We start from the raw sequence: 15,801 nt of genomic DNA, 5'->3' as shown, positions 1-15,801 counted from the left end.
CTTCAAAGACCCCAGTGTATCTCACACACACACACACACACAGACACACACACACACCAAATACAAACACACAAACACATGGTGGTACATTTACAGTAGCACTTTATACTCACATATACAGACACAATAACAGGTAAATGAATATGAAGAAAATACAACACACACACACACACACACACACACACAGATAAACACACACAGACACACACACACACACACACACACACACATGCAGGCCCAGCACTGACCAGGGAGAGGTGCAACACTTCATTAATGATTTAAAGTGAGGATGAGAAGAGCTGATAGATTCTGCGGACACACACACACACACACACACACACACACACACACACACACACACACACACCGGCTTCACCCAAACACACCAGGCTTCACCCAAACACACCGGCTTCACCCAAACACACCGGCTTCACCCACACACACATACCGGCTTCACCCAAACACACCGGCTTCACCCAACCACATCGGCTTCACCCACACACACACACACACACACATACCGGCTTCACCCACACATACCGGCTTCACACACACACACACACACACACACACACATACCGGCTTCACCCAACCACACCGGCTTCACCCACACACACCGGCTTCACACACACGCTGCAGTCACCACATGTTCATCATAGAAAAATGAAATATTTACACAGACAACCTGACGTGTCATTCTACACATGAACTCATGAACAGGCTCAAGTGGTTTTGTGACATATGATCTTAGTCTCTGACATAAAGCACACATTTTAGACAAAATGATCATTTCACGTGATTTTTTAAAAAACATATTTATGTTGAGAAGTATTTGTGTGAAATGTGATACATGCACATGATTTCACAAATAATATCACATGAGAAACAGCATGAATTCACATTTTATTCAGTCTAACAAATGAAACGGTTATTTATACTTTCAGCTGTTATTGTGTGATCAATTCATGATATCAAAACCTGTTTTTTGTGCTGTGCTGATAATGGGTTCAAACCGTGGAGCACAGCAGAGTCACAGCTTCATTATGTAAACAGAACTTTTTGCTATGTGCTGCAAATAAAAGTAAAACTCAATATCATGGTCAGGAGTTTGTCATGTCCAGATAAATGACCTGAACTAAAGAGCTGCAAGTCAGTCCGCTCTCTCTGTGGTTCAACATCTCTCTCACTTTGATGAGGCTGCAGTGAAAGTTAAAGTTAACACAGAAAGTAAAGTTAAATTTAAAGTGAAAGTTTAATGTAAAAGTTTAAAGTTTTACAGTGAAGTTTAAAGTCTTTAAAGTGAAAGTTGAGGTTTAAAGAAAGTAGGCCACCGTCTGTCTGTGAGAACATGTTTCACATACCGAGATGTTATTTGCAGGCAGCAGAAACTGATCCGTGTGTGTTTATTTCTGTGTGTGTTTATTTGTGTGTGTGTGTCCAGCTGATGTCAGCATGTGTGCTGGGAGTGGCAGCCTGGATCAGAGACTCCCTGAACACCGTCCTGACCCTGACAGCCCACACCAGGTGAGTCCACACAGAGAGGCAGAGCTCAGGTGACACAGTCAGACTGGAGGGAAGTCTCTGAGAGAGAAAGGACATTTACTCAGATACTGAACTTCTGTCGTGATGAGGCGTCTGTAACACTTCAGAATTTTCATGCTCCTTTATACTTGACGACAGATAACGAGAAATTATTCAGTCCTTCAAGTCTTTTCTTTAATAAAGGTAAAGAAAGAAGTTTACTTCACTTCTATTTTTCACATCCGTTCAATAACAACCTCCACTCTGTTTGAGGCGGCTGGACCTTCAGTTTTCAGAATTATTCTTGTGCTGTTTTAAACACGACCACCAGGCGGTGCTAATGGAAGACATTTTCAAATAACACCGATAATTCATTGTTGTTGCTCTGATTCAGATGATTCAAATTCTGAATCTTGAAATGATTCAGTCCGATTTTATTTTTATAAATATATTCAAATATGTTCAAACAAACCAAAGGTCATCTTTAGTGGATTTTGACCCAGAAATCAAACGACCACAAACTGCAACTGTTGATTCCTACGATCAAATATATACAACATGTTGGTCATGTGACTGGTTTTCTTACATACTTCACAAAGGGAGAGATCACATGATCACATGTGCCCAGGACCCTGTATGACCCCCCCTGTATGAACCCCTTGTTGGGGAGTCAGACTGTGTCTCTCTGAGCAGCGGGACGTCAGTGAAGAGTCTTGACTGTGTCTCTGCAGGTTGGAGGAAGCGGCCGTCCTCACGTATTCTCCAGCTGTCCATCCCGTCATCATCGCTGTCTGCTGCTTCCTCATCATCGTGGCCATGGTGGGATACTGCGGCACGCTCAAATGTAACCTGCTGCTGCTGTCCTGGGTACGTCCTCAACACACCTTACCTCCAGACTAACTTCATTTACCCAGAATTCACTGCACCTCAGTCAAGCTTAAGATAGTTAAGAACTAAACTGTTTCTGCAGCAGATGAATTCAGACTCAGTCTGTCTGAAGTCTGCCTGTTAAAGTCTGTCTCTGTGAAACCAGCTCCTGGTCTGTCTAATCTGGTCCGGTCTGGTCTGGTCCGGTCTGGTTTGGTTTGGTCCGGTCCCTCTGACTGATACATGATCGTCAGGTGATCAGAGTTACAGTAACTAAAACTGTGGAAATATAAAGTAACATCAATGTAAATAATGACAACAGACCCTCATCACTGGACGTCAGTGGTTACCTGGTTACCTGTTGTTTGTGGACTCGCCTGGAAAGTTGCACCTGCTGACCCCTCCTCAGTAAACACACCTCCCCCATGAGATCAGATCAGAACAGAGGTCAGTCTGTCTGCCTGTTGAAGGGGTCTGGTCTGTGATCAACATCACCTGTCAGTGGGCGGGGCCAGGTGTCAGGTGTCTCCATTGTCCCTCAGAGGAGATAAGATTGTCCCCTCAGTCTGTCCCTGAAAGATGAGACGAGCAGCTGAGGTTTGATGAATGGGCTCCCAGAGAGGATGATGGGAAACCGGCAGAGACAGGAAGTGCCCCCACCCTCCCTCAGTCACCCTGAGACACCTGGGAGATCAGATCACAATAGAAACAAGCTCCACCTCTTCCTGTTGTTTGTGAAACAGCTGCTGAGTCACAGCGTGAAACTCAGAACACTGAGTTTCTTAATTATATTATTATATATTATTATATATATTAACATTTACAGTCAGGACACACTGCAGTATGTCTAACTCTCCCTCCGTGTGTGTGTGTGTGTGTGTGTGTGTGTGTGTGTGTGTGTGTGTGTGTGTGTGTGTGTGTGTGTGTGTGTGTGTCAGTACTTCGGCAGTCTCCTGGTGATCTTCTGTGTGGAGCTGGCGAGCGCTGTGTGGACGTACGACGAGGTGAGAAACAGAAACATCAGAGTTTAAATCAGCTGTGAATGAAAAAGTTTGGTTCAGACACAACAGATTAATGATCAATTATCAATTATTATTGAATAATATTTAATTATTACTGCAGCTTATTTATATTCTGATAACATCAAGACTTTAGTAACTGAAATTCTCTGTTTGATCTGAAATGATGACATCACAACTTAACTCTAGAGATATTGTGGTTGCTACAGCAACATGTTTCATATTGAAATGATTCAAATGAATAAAATGACGACTTTACTTTTCTGTCATCATCACCTTTTCTTTTCTCATAAATTTACAAACAATTAAATGTATTCTCTTAATATTATTATTATTATTATTATTATTATTGTTATATAACATATATTATTAATATCAAAACATCTCTCACTGAGCGTGTCTCTGTGGTAGCTTTCCCTTTCATAAAGTTTGGCTGCTCTGTGATTGGCCGTCTGGCAGACCAATCAGAGGAGAGTCTGTGAGCAGCTGCAGAGCTCAGTTATAATCAACAGACTCCAATAATAAACAGACATGTGAGACTCATCCAGACCAGGTCCTGTTTCACTGAGTTTCACTGAGCAACAGACACACAATAACAACAACAACAACAACAACAACTAGACAACAACAACAACACCGACAACTAGACAACAACAACCAACAACTAAACAACTAAACAACAACAAAAAGAACAGCTACTACAACTCAACAACAACAACAACAACAACAACAACAACAACAACTAGACAACAACAACAACAACAACAACACCAACAACTAGACAACAACAACAACACCGACAACTAGACAACAACACCAACAACTAAACAACTAAACAACAACAACAACAAAAAGAACAACTACTACAACTCAACAACAACAACAACAACAACTAGACAACAACAACAACAACACCAACAACTAGACAACAACAACAACACCAACAACTAAACAACTAGACAACAACAACAAAAAAACAACTACTACAACTCAACACCGACAACTAGACAACAACACCAACAACTAAACAATTACACAACAACAACAACAACAACAACTAGACAACAGCAACAACTAGACAACTAGACAACAACACCAACAACTAAACAACTACACAACAACAACAACAACAACTAGACAACAACAACAACACCAACAACTAGACAACAACACCAACAACAAAAAGAACAACAACTACAACTCAACAACAACAACAACAACAACAACTAGACAACAACAACAACAACAACAACAACAAATAGACAACAACAACAACAACAACAACAACTAGTCAAGCACAACAACAACAACCACTAGAAAACTGACTCTGCTACACGACTGAGCAGATACTGATGAACAGTAACTCAGTGATCGATTCAATTTCTTTTAGAGACACGACGATGAAAAGATGAAACAATAACAAACTTTACTTTAAAAAATATTTGTGTGTGTGTGTGTGTGTGTGTGTGTGTGTGTGTGTGTGTGTGTGTGTCTCTGTTCAGCCGTTAGTGCAACGCTCTGATATGATCAGCCTGAAGTCCCGGATGCCAAACTACGGCCTGCAGCGTTACCAGTGGCTCACACACACCTGGAACAGCTTCCAGACAGAGGTGACACACACACACACACACACACACACACACACACACACACACACACACACACACACACACACATTATGCAGTCATGTGACCTGGGGTGTATTTACCTGCCGACAGTTTAAATGCTGCGGGGTGATCTACTTCACTGATTGGCTGGAGATGACAGAGATGGAGTGGCCACCTGACTCCTGCTGCTCCAATCAGTATCCAGGCTGCGCTCGCCACGCCCACTACCACGATCTGAGTGACCTCCACCAAGAGGTGAGACACACCCACTCTCATTGGATGACAAACACCACGTACTCAGGTGTTTTCATCCAATCAGAGACGTTCGTAAAGAGTCTGAACCTGAGCACTTTTAGTCTGTCTCTTTAAAAACCCTCTGATATAAATCTGTGTTTCACCTCGTTTACATTCACATGATGTTTTTATGTAATACAGAAATATGACAAGTGTTTCCACCTTGAACTGCAGTGAACCAATCACAGTCTCATAAACACAGGGTTTCATACGTCACAAACCTGAGGAACCAATCCTGTCAACTTGTGGGGACAGGGGGCGGGGCCAAATACACTTGAAACCTTGTCAGCACAGAGAGAGAAAGTTAGCATTAGCACAACCGCTAACACTGTGTCAGCCACTGCCAGTTACAAGCTAACAAACAACATAAACAAATAAAATCTCTCTCTTGCTCTCTCTCTCTCTCTCTCGCTCTCTCTCTCGCTCTATCTGTCGCTCTCTCTCTCTCTCGCTCTCTTTCGCTCTCTCTCTCTTTTTTGCTCTCTCTCTCTCTCTCGCTCTCTCTCTCTCGCTCTCTCTCTCTCTCTCTCTTTCGCTCTCTCTCTCTCTCGCTCTATCTCTCTCGCTCTCTCTCTCTCTCCCTATCTCTCGCTCTCTCTCTCTCTCGCTCTATCTCTCTCACTCTTTCCCTCTCTTTCGCTCTCTCTCACTATCTCTCACTCTCACTCTCTCTCTCTCTCTCTCTCTCTCTCACTCTCTCTCTCTCTCTCTCTCTCTCTCTCTCTCTCTCTCTCTCTCTCTCTCTCAGGGCTGTGGTCCAAAGATCTACAGTTTCATTCGTGGGACGAAGCAGCTGCAGGTGTTGCGTTTCCTGGGCGTGTCCATCGGCGTGGCTCAGATCTTGGCGATGGCGCTCACCCTCACGCTGCTCTGGGCTCTTTATTATGGACGTCAGTCTCCGGAGCCGGACTCCACGATGCAGCCACCGCCCCCGGATGACTCCGCCCCCCTCACAGTGACTCATGGACCCTCAGCTGAAGCCTCAGGCTGCAGCCGCTCTCATAAAAACTGCACTAACTCACCTGCTGCCTCCAAATTTCATCAGCACCAGTTTGAGATGGAGCGTCTGTCGTAGCCGAGGCCGAGTGGCGTGCGACTGTTTGATGACTGAAGAAGAACAAACCTGTTCAGTCATCTGTCCATCATTTCACTCAGGTGTAAAAACATCTCCAGCTTCATGTGTGAGATCTAATCAATGTACAGAAACACAAACAGGAAGTATGATGAAGAAAAGGTAACGAATCAAATAGTTTGTCATTTAGGAGCCCTGAGGAACATCACATGATCACATGACCAACCACTAACCACAGCTGGAGTCATGATGACATCACATTTAACAAAGTGACAGCTGCTGAGCTGGTTCAAGGAGCGTTACATTTATTCATCTGGACAAACTGGTTCATTTCCAGTCATCAGATTTTTATTCTTTAGATTTCAGGCGTGCCCCTGGTGAGAACAGAGTTTCTATCACTGAGAGAAACGATGACCAGAGTCTGAATAAACTGATGTTTGAATGAACCGAGTCCAGGTCTAAAGGAAATGCCAGGAACGCGTCAGCAGGACAAAGAGAAGAGGTTCTGAACCCGAACTCTGCAGAAACAGGACGGACTGCGGTTCTTTGTTTGTGGTTCTTTGTTTGTGGTTCTTCACTGGACGAGACGAGAAAAACTGAAGGAAAAAACCTGTTTGAGAAAAGAGGAATTTTTACCACTGAAGAAACAGAAACATCCTGACGTTCACTCGAGTCAGGAGGAGGTTGTCGGTGCGAGTCTGAGGCGTCACTGGAAGACAGACTGTTCATCAGAGTTTTATTGTATATGACAAACATGGAGTTGAATATTTAATTTGTCTCAGTTATTGGAGCGTTTGATCATTTTCTCACTGGAATACAAACTGAACATTAAAGCAGGACGACACTGATCTATGGAGGCTTGATTTAGTCACCAGCCTGCAGATGAGCCGGGTGGAGTTAACTCTCTGAGGGGCAGTTTGTCAAACAGCAGCTGTGAATGAATAAATGATTATTCACTGACAACCTTCAATAAATAATTAATACAGAGATGATCAATAACATGTCAGTAAACACTTGACTGTGTCGATGAGCGTGTGATGTCATCATGTGATGACTCCCTCTGTCATCATGTGATGACTCCCTCTGTCACTGAGAATTCAGTCAGGTAATAAATGTTCAGAGAGTTTGGACTAGATGAAAAATTCAAACTTGTTCAGCTTTGAATTTTCACATCTGGATTTAAACAACAAAATAAAAAATGAAAATTACCCTCTGGAAGTTTCATAGAAGAAAAACAAACATCATGAATCCAGGTCCATGGTTATCAGCTGATCCACACACTCAGTAGTCACTTTATTAGGTACACCTGTACAGTCTAATACAGCTGGTCATGTTAGTTACATCACATTAGACTGACAGCTGTTTCTATTGTTATGTCCATGTTTACATACATGAGGGTCAGAATATTAGGAACACCTCTGAATATATAGAAGTCCAGTTTAGAGACAAACTGTTCACCTGTTCCTAATAAAGTGGACAGAGAGAATATTACATGTTTGTATTAAGAAGTCATAATAAGTCATAATACTGAAACAGTCTCTACTGGGAGCTGATGATCACATGATGGAGAAATATGAAGCTGCAGAGGAAGCAAAACCTGAGAGAAGCTTTAAGACTGAAAAACACCAAACATGTCACCTACAACTCCAGTCCTGCTGCAGCTGTTAGACACACGCGCACACACACACACACACACACACACACACACACACACACACACACACACACATGGTGTCAGCTGTTCAGTGTGAAAAGCTCTTAACATCCAGCATGTCTGAAATGTTCCCTCCTCCACCACTGCACAGTATCAACAGTTCGTTTCTCTCAGTGTCTCAGCTGCTGCGTCACTTTACAGCAGGTCCTCAGAGACAGGAAGTGACATCACACCCTCCAAGCTCTGGTCCACAACTAAGTTCACCCACTGGTTCTTACAACTAACTAACCCAGTAAATAACTAACTTTAATATCGTCCCTCCTGGTGGTTGGTGATTAGCCTCCACCTGTAAATATCACAGTGACAGAATGTGAGAGTATTCTGGTCATTTCAACCCGTTCTGAATAAAGCTTAGCACATAGGGAACAGATGGGGTCTGCGAACTGGTCTGTGAACTAGTCTCTGGTCCAGTCTCTGGTCTAGTCTCTGGTCTAGTCTGTGAACTAGTCTCTGGTCCAGTCTCTGGTCTAGTCTGTGGTCTAGTCTGTGAACTAGTCTCTGGTCCAGTCTCTGGTCTAGTCTGTGAACTAGTCTCTGGTCCAGTCTCTGGTCTAGTCTCTGGTCTAGTCTGTGAACTAGTCTCTGGTCCGGTCTCTGGTCTAGTCTCTGGTCTAGTCTGTGAACTAGTCTCTGGTCTAGTCTGTGAACTAGTCTCTGGTCCAGTCTCTGGTCTAGTCTGTGAACTAGTCTCTGGTCCAGTCTCTGGTCTAGTCTCTGGTCTAGTCTGTGAACTAGTCTCTGGTCCGGTCTCTGGTCTAGTCTCTGGTCTAGTCTGTGAACTAGTCTCTGGTCCGGTCTCTGGTCTAGTCTGTGAACTAGTCTCTGGTCCAGTCTCTGGTCTAGTCTGTGAACTAGTCTCTGGTCCAGTCTCTGGTCTAGTCTCTGGTCCAGTCTCTGGTCCAGTCTCTGGTCTAGTCTGTGAACTAGTCTCTGGTCCAGTCTCTGGTCTAGTCTCTGGTCTAGTCTGTGAACTAGTCTCTGGTCTAGTCTCTGGTCTAGTCTTTGAGAGCCCCTGGTTTGGAGCGTCTGTGCTGAATGAAGCAAGAAGCCAGTTTTACCAGGACAAAGTTTTTATTCTATTTACTCAGACACTGCACCGGACTAAAACCATGAAGCTTCTCTTTTTAATATTATCCTCAGTAATTCATATTCTTATCATTATAACACAAGCTGTAAGAAACCAAAGTCATAAAGACCAGAACCACCCTCAAAGTGTTTTTACAGGTACGTCTTTATCTCCTCCTCCATGAAGGCATGCATCAGAACTGAACACAGACATGACGGCTTCTCATCCAAATGATCAAAAACAGAAGAAATGATTCACAACACCAAAGAACAACAGCACATGTGCATTAGCAACAGCAATCATAATAATCCTCATTTCTTTCTTTTACAACCAAACATTAAGATCCTCAAAAATATTTTTCTGTAGACCCCCCCACCCGACAGGGTCTTTACAAAACATCGAGAAGAATTAAAAAGAAGTCAGTTGCATATGTGTCATTACTGTCGAGCAGTGGTGGGGGTGGGGGTTAGGTTAAGGGTCGGACATTTGCATCTTCAATCCAAAACTTCAAATTTGGGCACTTTAAAAAAAACAGCAGCTGTGACTGATGAAACATCAGCTGTTAAAACTGTTTTAATATAACTGCATAATTTCCACAAACATTCAGGTGACAACACGTCATCGTCTAAACGTGACCAGAAACGTCCACGAGGTTCAGATCATTGAAATCCATCAGACAATGAACAGAGTCAGAAGAAAGAAGTTTTCATAGTGAAGAAAACAAACTTTGTCTTTGTATCAAAATGGATAAAAATTCATCGTCACATGTTTCTGTTCACTGTGACGTGAGTTTGGCTGTTTGGGGCAGATACAGAAATAATATCCAGCAGATTTAAATCTACACATTTTTACCAAAAGTATAAATATTCAGTGTTTTTCGTTTGTCAGTTGACAATAAAACTCTTCACTTAAATTACTGAATATTTTCTGTCAATGGCCAGATGACCAAACTACAAAGTGAAAAACAGTCAGTGAATAATGTGAATTTAATGTAACAGATATGTAAATAATGATAAAAAGGCAACATGCAAAAAGATAAGAACATTACATTTCGGGACTTAATGGGCTCCTAAAATATTTATATATTCACTTTGCCTCTGAGCGGGTTAGGGTTAACGCTTTGCATAAAGTCTGGAGCAGGAGGAAACAGCTAGCCTGGCTCTGTGTACACCTATCATACACTAAGAACAATAAAGCTGATGATTAATCTGCACAAACAGAATCTGGGAAAACAACAGCTTCAGGTTTTAGGAATCATCTACTGAAAATATCTATTAATGAAAAATTGCTAAGCTAACATTAGGCTAATCACATCCTTATTATATCAATCTGAACATCTCAGCCTGAGAAACAGTGAATGAATTAATTTAACATTACTACAGTTGAATGTAGCTCAGATTAGTGAGAGGGGATCTATTCTGGCTCTTAGAGCTTCTTCATGATTCACAGTTTAAGAAATCCTCATTTATGTTCAGCTGCAGCTCCCAGTTGAGCCTGAATCAGCTAAAATTAGCTTGAGCTTCATTAAAACGTCATAAAGTAATTATATTAATGATGAGTGTTTGTTATGGTCATAATGACAAACTGCTGGTAAGTCACCTCTGATAAAGATGATGACATCAGATATCATAGTTTAATCCTGCTGAAACAGTTTGACCTTTAGCAGATGAGTCAATAATATGAAGCTAACATTAGCTAAGACATCAGATATCATAGTTTAATCCTGCTGCTGTCAGTCTGATCTTTAGCAGCTAAGCTGACGTTAGCTAACGTTAACTAACCTTTAGCAGCTGAGCTAATGATACGTAGCTCACATTAGCTAAAACAACAGACATCAGATATCATGATTCAATCCGGTTGAAGCTGTCAGTTTAACCTTTAACAGATGAGCTAACGATATGTAGCTAACTGAAAGATTCTGACTACAATTTATTATGCCAATGTTAGCTAACATTAGCTAATGTTAGCAAACATTCAAAGATCCTGTTCTTAACATGTTAATGTGATATAACAGTGATTCTGACTATAATTTATGATGCTAATGTTAGCTGTTGATCAATATGATCAGTACTCTGCTGTGTAGCTACAGTGTGCTGTGCTGGAGAATTAAACACTCAGACTCTTCTGCTGCTAAGAAAGACTGTCCTTACTAACTAATACTAATACTAAACACTAGTTTAGATAGTTAAACTTGACTAACTCACTCACAGCTGATCAAATCTAAAAAACAGAAGCTGCTAACACTGAGCTCCTGCTCCTCTTACAGTGCACAGCTGTGATGGGACATGCTATGGTTTAATAGTCATTATCATATGTATTTATATAGTGGCTGCAGTGTCAGTAAAGTATTCTCCTGAAACCTTCTGTCAACAAAGAAACAACATCAGGCAACATGTGCGTTAAATAAACCAGCGAGCAAGACGACGAAGGTCAATAAACAGCTTCAGTACAAAGAGAGAAAGTTTTCTTATCACAAATTGACATCAAGGTTTTTCATGATGGCGGTTCAGATTCAGGTGTGTTCACGTTTCTGTACAGCAGAGAGGAAGGAAGTCAGCTCCGACTGAAATGTCAAGTAGAAAACTAGTTTATACAGACAGGACCTGAACGCAGCAGGAGTCACATGACCCATCAGATCAGCATGCAGAGAAAACACAGCTGGTCCATGCACTCACACAGATACCGAACATGCTGAGGGCTTTCCTGGTGTCATCGCTCCACATCAGTCCACATCAGTCCACATCGGTCCACATCAGTCCACATCGGTCCACATCAGTCCACATCAGTCCACATCGGTCCACATCAGTCCACATCAGTCCACATCGCTCCACATCAGTCCACATCGGTCCACATCGGTCCACATCGTTCCACATCGGTCCACATCAGTCCACATCGTTCCACATCAGTCCACATCGGTCCACATCAGTCCACATCGGTCCACATCGGTCCACATCAGTCCACATCGTTCCACATCAGTCCACATCGCTCCACATCAGTCCACATCAGTCCACATCAGTCCACATCGGTCCACATCGGTCCACATCGGTCCACATCGGTCCACATCAGTCCACATCGTTCCACATCGGTCCACATCGTTCCACATCAGTCCACATCAGTCCACATCAGTCCACATCGTTCCACATCGGTCCACATCGTTCCACATCAGTCCACATCAGTCCACATCAGTCCACATCGCTCCACATCAGTCCACATCGGTCCACATCGCTCCACAGTGAGCCGCAAATACAAAACCTCTAAACCTCTAATCAGCTGATTAAAGGAAACATCATCAGTTCAGGAAAAACGTTTGTTCACCATGTCACGTAGACCTGATCCAGAACCACTTTAAGACCTCGACTCTCCTCAGTCTCTCAGATTCAGATTTTTACAAATAAAAAGTCAAATTTAAATAATAAATGAAGTTATGAACAAACAAAAATAAATTGTATCAATAAATATGAAAAATAAATAATGAAAAATAAAAAGTAAACAGAAATAAAATAAGAAGAATACAACTTAAACAAAATAATCACATTTACAATAAAATTAAGTAAATACATTTTTTTAAAATAGGATAATCCGAGTCCTTTCAAAACACATATTTTAAATGTTCATATTATATTCAGTTCACTTTAGTTCAGTCATATTTTCCACTTCGATGACTTAAAAATGATTAAAAATCAAATGTATGACTCTATAATAATACAATCCACGCCAGTGCCAGTTTATTAGGAACACTTCGTTAGAGTCGTTGATTCACTGATGATCACTGGAGGATGTAGTTTGTGCTGCTGTTGAACCGTATTGTGTTTGTGTTGTTGTACATATTTAGTCCGTCCCATTCAAATCAATGAGAGTAGACTAAACAACAGACTGACCTCTTTGTATATTGTTTGTAATACAGCAGCACAAACAGCACTTGTTCCTAATAAACTGACTCTGAGTTTGTGTGACCTCGTCCTTCACACAACATCACAGACATAGTTTTAATCTTGGATTTAAATGTTGTTTTGGCCCCGAAGAAATATGTGATCACCCAGACTGAACATCTGTGACCATGACAATAAATCTGAAGATCCGACCTGCTGCTGGATGGGTTTCAGTTTATCATCCTAGTTTCCCCTCGGGCTGAAGGAACATGACGAGTTTCAAACATGAAAATGTTCGTGTGAATCACCATCAGGTGACGACGGATTGTCGAGGCCACAAAGTGAAATCTGGACATTTCAGTCACAGCAGCTCACACAGTGTATCAGGAGAAATCTGAACAACATTCACGTCAGTCAGGTTTAACGTCTAAAAAACAGAATCTCATTTATTAATAAATGAGACATATAAACCACGAGTGCTGTAATATAAGCTCTGGACCATTTAATACTCACTGACTGAGGTCCTGTATTTAACATACTCTTCATGAAACACCTGAAGGACTGAAACACCTGTGAAATGCTCTCCATGAGAGGACGCTCCCCACTGACTGGATCAGGGCAAACATATCATAATATAATGTATTGTATTATATATTATTATATATATTATATCCTGTTTATTTCACACAGGTAGAAATAGAAAGTGAGAGGTTGCAGGAATAAATAGCTCTGGAAGACTTTTAGTCCAACTCCTTCACCAGATAAAAAACCACAGACACCAAGGACTTAAAGGTACTATATGTATGTTTTTTCCATTGCTACATAGCTAACGTTAGCATTAGCAGCTGTTTCCTCACCAGTCTAGGAGAAACATTGTGAGTTCAGCATCAAACTTAATTCCTTTACTCATCAACATCTGTCTCCAGAGGTGGAAACAAACATAGTTGTTAACTCTTGTCTCTGTCACGTCTTTTCTGCTACTGATGAAGATGAAGAATTAGCTGAGTATCCTCTTCCACCATCATCACCACCATGTTCAGCAGCAGAGAAAACTTACATATAGCCCCTTGAACAACATCATTTTATGTGATGAGAAAGTTGTAAGCTTGTCTTTGACCAGAACATGTTATAGCAGAGGTAACCAGGCTACAGTCAACTAAAACCAGCTAACTCTTAGCTGGTTAGCTAACGAGATTAACATATCAATCAAACAGTTTTGGACTTGTTGCTTTTCTTCACTTTTGCTAAAGCTAGGCTAACAGTTTCCATCTGCTTTCCCTCAGTGTTTGAGCTATGCTAGGCTAAATTGACTAAGGTGACATGGTGAACAGTGTGGTTCCTAAAACGTCAAACGTCTCCTTTAAACTCATTCAGAATAAATAAATCTACGTTAGCTTCAGCTTCTTTGTTCTAAGACATAAAATGTGACACAGGATTTAAAAACAGCGACGATTTGAATGTGTCTCATTAAAGATGATCAGCTGAAGTGCTGCCGCCTTCTCCTCTCTGATGTTTCTTTGCTGGAGTAAAAATCTTCATAAAAGAAAACTTCCCAGGTGAGTTAGCTTAGCGTGTTCGGATTCATGTTTCCTGCCACCAAGGGAAACAATCAGATCTAACCCGTCACTTCAAACGAGGACACACGATGCAGCTGCCACCCCCCGCTGCCTGAGTGTGTGTTGGTGATGGGGTCGTCGACCTCCGACCCCAAACCCCTGCCGTCCTCCTGGCGCCGGGGGGGGGGGGGGGGGGGGATTGTTGTTATCTAGAGCGCTGACACCCGGACGATGTTGGTCTGGGAGTAGTTGGAGCTGGCCGATTCATCACCTTCAGGCGTGGTGCCGGGTGGCGTGGGCATGCTGATGACGGCGGCAGTGATGTATGGCTGGTCACAGTTCAGAGGAACCGTCTCCTCGAATTTGGCGTTCAGACTGGAACGACTGGAACGACTAGAGAAGAAGAAAAAGCAGTAATGTAGTGATGAGTGAGACATGAGTCAGTGTAATGTGTCTCTGTGAGTTGTTTTTACCTATAGCTGGTGGACATGAAGACACAGAGACTCTGAGACACTGAGACTCTGAGACACAGAGACTCTGAGACTCTGAGACACAGAGACACTGAGACACTGAGACACTGAGACACAGAGACACTAAGACACTGAGACTCTGAGACACTGAGACTCTGAGACACAGAGACACTGAGACTCTGAGACACTGAGACTCTGAGACACAGAGACACTGAGACTCTGAGACACTGAGACTCTGAGACACAGACTTTGAGACACTGAGACTCTGAGACACAGAGACACTGAGACTCTGAGACACAGACTCTGAGACACAGAGACACTGAGACACAGAGACACTGAGACTCTGAGACACAGAGACTCTGAGACACTGAGACTCTGAGACACAGAGACACTGAGACTCTGAGACACTGAGACTCTGAGACACAGACTCTGAGACACTGAGACTCTGAGACACAGAGACACTGAGACTCTGAGACACAGACTCTGAGACACTGAGACTCTGAGACACAGATACACTGAGACTCTGAGACACTGAGACACTGAGACACTGAGACTCTGAGACACAGACTCTGAGACACTGAGACACAGAGACACTGAGACTCTGAGACACAGAGACACTGAGACTCTGAGACACAGACTCTGAGACACTGAGACACAGAGACACTAAGACACTGAGACTCTGAGACACTGAGACTCTGAGACACAGAGACTCTGAGACACTGAGACTCTGAGACACAGAGACACTG

General features: G+C 42.4%; 1 protein-coding gene across 1 annotated transcript in view; it reads left to right on the top strand.

Moving 5' to 3' along the window:
• The window catches only part of tspan12 (tetraspanin 12), an 8,968-nt gene extending 1,589 nt beyond the window's left edge, over positions 1 to 7,379 (top strand). The window contains exons 2-7 of the mRNA XM_023397377.2: positions 1,442 to 1,524; positions 2,253 to 2,388; positions 3,327 to 3,392; positions 4,910 to 5,017; positions 5,126 to 5,269; positions 6,057 to 7,379. Coding sequence (XP_023253145.1) covers positions 1,442 to 1,524; positions 2,253 to 2,388; positions 3,327 to 3,392; positions 4,910 to 5,017; positions 5,126 to 5,269; positions 6,057 to 6,383 — 864 coding nt within the window. The 3' untranslated portion in view covers positions 6,384 to 7,379. The remainder of the gene's footprint in view (positions 1 to 1,441; positions 1,525 to 2,252; positions 2,389 to 3,326; positions 3,393 to 4,909; positions 5,018 to 5,125; positions 5,270 to 6,056) is intronic.
• Positions 7,380 to 15,801: the final 8,422 nt, after the last annotated feature.

Source organism: Seriola lalandi, unplaced genomic scaffold (genome assembly GCF_002814215.2).
Source record: "Seriola lalandi dorsalis isolate HSWRI2012SDOR001 ecotype SW California unplaced genomic scaffold, Sedor1 jcf7180002055008, whole genome shotgun sequence".
NCBI lineage: Eukaryota > Metazoa > Chordata > Actinopteri > Carangiformes > Carangidae > Seriola > Seriola lalandi.
The sequence above is the reverse complement of the archived record's forward strand: the minus strand, read 5'-3'. Positions and strand labels throughout refer to the sequence as shown.